This window comes from Sardina pilchardus, chromosome 16 (assembly GCF_963854185.1).
Source record: "Sardina pilchardus chromosome 16, fSarPil1.1, whole genome shotgun sequence".
NCBI classification, from domain to species: Eukaryota; Metazoa; Chordata; class Actinopteri; order Clupeiformes; family Clupeidae; genus Sardina; species Sardina pilchardus.
In genome coordinates this window covers 26230237-26237736 of record NC_085009.1, presented here as the reverse complement: position 1 = coordinate 26237736, position 7500 = coordinate 26230237, and the positions used below count along the sequence as shown (strand labels likewise).

The window sequence follows — 7500 nt, the reverse complement described above, 5'->3', positions numbered from 1 at the left end:
TCTCCTCTCCTCTCCTCTCCTCTCCTCTCCTCATCTCTTCTCCTCCTCTCTCCTCTCCTCTCCTCTCCTCTCCCCTCATCTCTTCTCCTCCTCTCTCCATTCCTCTCCTCCCCTCTTCCTTCATCTCCTCTTTTGTCCACTCCTCTACTCCTCTCCCCTCTTCTCCACTCATCTCTACTTCTCCTCTCCTCTCCTCTCCTCTCCTCTCCCCTCATCTCTTCTCCTCCTCTCTCCCTTCCTCTCCTCCCCTCTTCCTTCATCTGCTCTCTTGTCCACTCCTCTACTCCTCTCCCCTCTTCTCCACTCATCTACTTCTCTTCTCCTCTCTTCTCTTTTCTTCTCCTCTCTTTTCTCCTCCTCTCTTCTCTCCTCTTCTCTTCTCTCCACTCCACTCTCTCCTCTCCTCTTCTCTTCTCTCCTCTCCTCTCTTCTCTCCTCTCTTCTCTCCAGCCTTAAGTGTCGCGTCACTGAGGGCTTGCTTTGATTACGACTGAGCTGCCAGTTTTGCTTCAAGGCTGTTTGTGCTGGATGATGGTCTTTTAAGAGTGTTTTCTTTGGTGTGTGTGTGTGTGTGTGTGTGTGTGTGTGTGTGTGTGTGTGTGTGTGTGTGTGTGTTTTAATGGGTCCATACCTTGGGAAGTCATGTAAATATTCATTTAAATCTTTGGATGAAGGATAAGTTTAAAAACTGATTGTTTTTTAAAGAAACAACAGGACATCCAGATCAAAATAAGCTCCAAATGCTGGTGTTTCACTTCACACCCATTAGTGTTAATGGGATATGACCGATAAGGTTGTAGCCTATATCCATTTAAGTGGCCGCACTTAACTTGAATAGTCTCCTATAGACTGTCTACAGAAACTCATATTATGAATAAATTATCCATTGACAACTATTTATACAACTTCTACTACAACTATTTATATTCAGGGTCAGGGTTAGGGTGACATTTAGTAATCAACAATTGTAGTCAAATGTTTATCTTTTGATCATCTTGCATTCCTCGTTGGGTTGATGGGCTGACTGCCCACGCTAGCTACCATACAGTGTTACGTGCAGTCTAGCCCGATGAGTTATGAGCTGTTGTGTTTATGAAAATAGAAACCATAACAAAGTGTCTTGGAAAACACACGGCTAGCAGATCTCTTTCAGCATCTGATGCGTTGCCAGAAGAAAAAAAGGCATAAAAGTGTCATACGCATGATAGTCCAGATTTATGAGCGCAGTGACTGTATCAGCAGAGAGCACTTACATCTCATAAAGCATTTTTACTGATGCAAAGATGCGGCGATAACTGTTACAGGTCTGGCTCACCGTTCCAGTTCAACATGACCGAAACGTAAACAGAATAAAAAATGATTCCAGGGGAGTTAACTACATTGTTCTGTTGAAGTCTTTATCTACTCATATTTTTATGTCTGCTGAATCTCGTGGGAGTTGTGTCTCCAGCCTCTTAGCGTGGTCTACAAGCATGACCAAAACAGCTAGCCTCTTAGCATGGTCTACAAGCATGACCAAAACAGCTAGCCCCTTAGCGTGGTCTACAAGCATGACCAAAACAGCTAGCCTCTTAGCATGGTCTACAAGCATGACCAAAGCAGCTAGCCACTTAGCATGGTCTACAAGCATGACCAAAACAGCTAGCAGCGCTCACTCATCTCTGGGCCTTCCAGTAGTCAGTAAAATACATCCTGTAGAGAGTCAGTCTTTCATCTCCACATCTTTATTCTACCAAACTCACATATGGGTAGATGTAGGCCTATGTATGTATTCTATAAACTCACATATGGGTGGATATGTATTCTATAAACTGACATATAAGGTAGATATATGTGTGTATTCTATAAACCCATATAAGTTAGATATATGTATGTATTCTATAAACCCATATAAGGTATTCTATAAACTCACATATGGGTAGATGCTTACATGTGTATATACCCCCTCTCTCTCTGTCTCTCCCTCTCTTTTTACCCCTCTCTCCTCTCTCTCTCTCTCTACCCTGGCTCTCTCTCCCTCTCCCCCTCTCTCTCCTCTCTCTACTCTCTCCACACTCTACCTCTCTCTCTCTCTCTCTCTCTCTCTCTCTCTCTTTACCCCCTCTCTCTACTCTCTCTCTTCCCCTCTCTCTCTACCTCCCTCCTCTTTCCCCTCCCCCTCCAGGTTCATCCCTAGTCCGTGGGGTGCGTGTAGTCGCGCGTGTGGGGCGGGTACTCAGAGGCGCGCGGTGCGTTGCCAGGTGCTGCTGTCCTTCTCGCAGGCGGTGGCCGACCTGCCCGACGACGAGTGCGAGGGCCCGCGGCCGAGCGAGACGCAGCCCTGCTTCCTGACGCCGTGCCCCGGAGCGAGGGAGGAGGAGGAGGAATGGGCCAGAGAGAGGGAGCGAGAGAAGGAGGAGCGCGCGGAGGAGGAGAAGGAGGAGCTCTACGACTGGGAGTACGACGGCTTCACCGACTGCTCCGAGACCTGTGGAGGAGGTACTGTAGGAGCACAAAACTACAACACAGCTACAATGACCAATCAATTCAACATCAGATAATGACCAATACAGCTACTGACCAATACACCTACAACTAATCAATACAACTACAAACTGACCATTAAAACTACAACTACTGACCAATACAGCTACAACTAATCAATACAACAACCACTCATCAATACAACAATCACTAATCAATACAACAACCACTCATCAATACAACTACAACTACTGACTAATACAACTACAACTACTGACCAATACAACTACTGACCAATATACCTACAACTAATCAATACAACTACAAACTGACCAATACAACTGCAACTAATCAATACAACAATCACTAGGCCTAATCAATACAACTACAAACTGACCAATAAAACTACAACTACTGACCAATACAATTATTTTGCGGTGCCCTTACAGAACCCACCATTGCCATATGTATGCATTACTGAACTGGTTTACACCTAAGTCCAGAAGACAGTTCCACTGGCTACAGTTTATTTTCAAATGTATCACTTTTAATTATCCCTCATATCTAAAACAATACCTAATGCCATTTAGGTCATCATATAATTTAAGACATACTGAACATCCCACATTTGTGGTCTCCACTATATCTAAGGAGAGCGGGCGCTTTGCCTTTAAGTTTAAAGCCCCCTCGGACTGGAACAACCTGCCGAGTTCTCTCAGATCTATTACATCTTTCCAAAGTTTCAAGTCATCTCTTTTTATTTATTTGCAAACAGCATGCTCATGTTACAGTTAATTTTGTTGTTGTTTTTGTTTTTGTTGTTTTCATACATATTTATCTATTTTCTACCGGCTAATACAAGCTGTCAAGGCTGCTCACTTATTTCTATTTGGGTATCCTACTAAGTACTTGTTATCTTACTGTATGTTACTTTACTATCCCATTTAACACGTTTATTTTTGGGAACTTGGGGATTTGAGTGTGGCCAGGTATAGGAGAGCTTGTGTGTGTGAGTGTATGTGTGATTTGTTTCTCTGTATTGTGTTTTGTATGTTTAAGGACCCCCTCGAAAATGAGATGAATCATCTCAAGGGGCTTATCCTAACAAATAAACATATATACAACTAATGACCAATACAGCTACAACTACTGACCAATACAGCTACAACTACTGACCAATACAACTACAACTAATCAATACAACAACCACTCATCAATACAACTGCTACTACTGGCCAATACCAATACAACTACTGACCAATACAACTACAACTACTGACCAATACAACTACAACCACTCATCAATATAACGGCAACTGTTCCATATAACTACAGCTAATGTTCAATTCAACTGCAACTACTCTACTGATCAATTAACCTAGAAATACCGATCAATAAAACTAGACCTACTGATCAATACAACTACAACCTCTTATCAATAAGAAATACTTATCAATAAAGCTACAACTACTCATAAATAAAACTACAACTACTGATCAATTCAACTACCAATCACTTATCAATAAAATTACAACTGCTCATCAATAAAACTACAACTACAACTGATCACTACAACTTCCTCTACTGCAGCCCCTGATGGTAGGAGTGCTTCCCGTGTTAGCGTTGGTGCTCCAACAGTACAGCAGATATGAGCTCTGTGGAGAGCGTTAGGCTAATGGCGTGTAGATGGAGAGCACTACGCTAGTGGTGTGTAGATGGAGAGCGCTAGGCTAATGGCGTGTAGATGCTATGAGCTCTGTGGAGAGCGCTAGGCTAATGCCGTGTAGATGGAGAGTGCTAGGCTAGTGGCGTGTAGATGCTATGAGCTCTGTGGAGAGTGCTAGGCTAATGGCGTGTAGATGCTATGAGCTCTGTGGAGAGCGCTAGGTTAATGGCGTGTAGATGCTATGAGCTCTGTGGAGAGCGCTAGGCTAATGCCGTGTAGATGGAGAGTGCTAGGCTAGTGGCGTGTAGATGCTATGAGCTCTGTGGAGAGCGCTAGGCTAATGGCGTGTAGATGGAGAGCGCTAGGCTAATGGTGTGTAGATGGAGAGTGCTAGGCTAATGGCGTGTAGATGCTATGAGCTCTGTGGAGAGCGCTAGGCTAATGGTGTGTAGATGGAGAGCGCTAGGCTAATGGCGTGTAGATTGAGAGCGCTAGGCTAATGGCGTGTAGATGCTATGAGCTCTGTGGCGAGTGCTAGGCTAATGGCGTGTAGATGGAGAGCACTACGCTAGTGGTGTGTAGATGGAGAGCGCTAGGCTAATGGCGTGTAGATGCTATGAGCTCTGTGGAGAGCGCTAGGCTAATGCCGTGTAGATGGAGAGTGCTAGGCTAGTGGCGTGTAGATGCTATGAGCTCTGTGGAGAGTGCTAGGCTAATGGCGTGTAGATGCTATGAGCTCTGTGGAGAGCGCTAGGTTAATGGCGTGTAGATGCTATGAGCTCTGTGGAGAGCGCTAGGCTAATGCCGTGTAGATGGAGAGTGCTAGGCTAGTGGCGTGTAGATGCTATGAGCTCTGTGGAGAGCGCTAGGCTAATGGCGTGTAGATGGAGAGCGCTAGGCTAATGGTGTGTAGATGGAGAGCGCTAGGCTAATGGCGTGTAGATGCTATGAGCTCTGTGGAGAGCGCTAGGCTAATGGTGTGTAGATGGAGAGCGCTAGGCTAATGGCGTGTAGATTGAGAGCGCTAGGCTAGTGGAGTGTAGATGGAGAGTGCTAGGCTAATGGCGTGTAGATGGAGAGCGCTAGGCTAATGGTGTGTAGATGAGAGCGCTAGGCTAATGGCGTGTAGATTGAGAGCGCTAGGCTAGTGGAGTGTAGATGGTATGAGCTCTGTGGCGAGTGCTAGGCTAATGGCGTGTAGATGGAGAGCACTAGGCTAGTGGCGTGTAGATGGAGAGCGCTAGGCTAATGGCGTGTAGATTGAGAGCGCTAGGCTAGTGGAGTGTAGATGGTATGAGCTCTGTGGAGAGCGCTAGGCTAATGGCGTGTAGATGCTATGAGCTCTGTGGAGAGCGCTAGGCTAATGGCGTGTAGATGGAGAGCGCTAGGCTAATGGCGTGTAGATTGAGAGCGCTAGGCTAGTGGCGTGTAGATGGAGAGTGCTAGGCTAATGGCGTGTAGATGCTATGAGATCTGTGGAGAGCGCTAGGCTAATGGCGTGTAGATGCTATGAGCTCTGTGGAGAGCGCTAGGCTAGTGGCGTGTAGATTGAGAGCGCTAGGCTAGTGGCGTGTAGATGGAGAGTGCTAGGCTAATGGCGTGTAGATGCTATGAGCTCTGTGGAGAGCGCTAGGCTAATGGCGTGTAGATGGAGAGCGCTAGGCTAATGGCGTGTAGATTGAGAGCGCTAGGCTAGTGGCGTGTAGATGGAGAGTGCTAGGCTAATGGCGTGTAGATGAGCTCTGTGGAGAGCGCTAGGCTAATGGCGTGTAGATGCTATGAGCTCTGTGGAGAGCGCTAGGTTAATGGCGTGTAGATGCTATGAGCTCTGTGGAGAGCGCTAGGCTAATGGCGTGTAGATGGAGAGCGCTAGGCTAGTGGCGTGTAGATGGAGAGCGCTAGGCTAGTGGCGTGTAGATGGTATGAGCTCTGTGGAGAGCGCTAGGCTAATGGCGTGTAGATGGAGAGCGCTAGGCTAGTGGCGTGTAGATGGTATGAGCTCTGTGGAGAGCGCTAGGCTAATGGCGTGTAGATGCTATGAGCTCTGTGAAGAGCGCTAGGTTAATGGCGTGTAGATGGATGGGCTACTTCTGGGGGTTGTGATGAAAATCCCGGGTCAGTCTCCCTCCATTTCCTGTGTAGAACACATGATTTATCTCCAGCATATATCTCTCTGTAGTGCACACTCACGGCACGCTCACTTATCACAAACACATACGCACGCACATACACACATACAGTACACACACACACTATCTCTTATGCACACGCACACACACACACACACACACACATATGCACATGCATAGACACACACACGCACGCAACACACTCACACGCTCACACACTCATGCACACAAGCACTGTCTTGCACACACACACACTCACACACACACACACACACTCTTGCTTCCTGCCTTCCCTCACAGTAGGGGAAGCATGTTAGTGTTGACGCTGAAGTGATGCATTGTCCCTCTGTGTGCTGAATTCCTGCACGCTCCCACCACCGCCTCTCTGGAGCCCAGCGGGAGGCCGGGGGCCGAGGCCGAGCCAAACACTCACGCAGTGTCAGCGAGGCCTCGCACGAATACACACACACACACACACACTCGAGACCCTCACGCATATCCGCACACTCACACACTCGCGCCCCTCATGTGGATCCACACACACACACACACACACACTCGCGCCCCTCATGCGGATCCACATACACACACACACTCGCGCCCCTCACGCAGATCCACACACACTCACACACTCGCACCCCTCACGCAGATCCACATACACACACACACTCGCACCCCTCACGCAGATCCACATACACACACACACTCGCGCCCCTCATGCAGATCCACACACACTCACACACTCGCGCCCCTCATGTGGATCCACACACACTCACACACTCGCGCCCCTCATGTGGATCCACACACACACACACACACTCGCGCCCTTCATGCGGATCCACACACACACACACACACACACACTCGCGCCCTTCATGCGGATCCACATACACACACACACTCGCGCCCCTCATGCAGATCCACACACACACACACACACTCGCGCCCCTCACGCAGATCCACACACACTCACACACTTGCGCCCCTCACGCAGATCACAATGCTTTACAAATGTTGCTGTGAAATGTCCATTTAGAAAAGCCTTAATGTATATAGAGCATGCCAACATTTTGGGAAATAAGTATATTTGCAATCTACCCTGGAGTTCTGAGAGGATCTGAGAGGATCCATACCCTTCACTAACCCAATCTGATACTGATAGCCCAGAATAATTCTCTGGAAGCAGCTTAGACCAGTCAGGCTACACTTCGAGCTCCGTTTTCAACAAATGAGCTCATTTCC

At 47.4% G+C, this 7500-nt stretch overlaps 1 protein-coding gene across 1 annotated transcript in view; it reads left to right on the top strand.

Annotated features, from left to right (window-relative positions):
- The window catches only part of LOC134059619 (ADAMTS-like protein 1), a 78788-nt gene that overhangs the window by 35490 nt on the left and 35798 nt on the right, over window positions 1-7500 (top strand). Inside the window, exon 13 of the mRNA XM_062516062.1 lies at window positions 2165-2478. Within this exon, the coding sequence (XP_062372046.1) occupies window positions 2165-2478 (314 nt within the window). The remainder of the gene's footprint in view (window positions 1-2164; window positions 2479-7500) is intronic.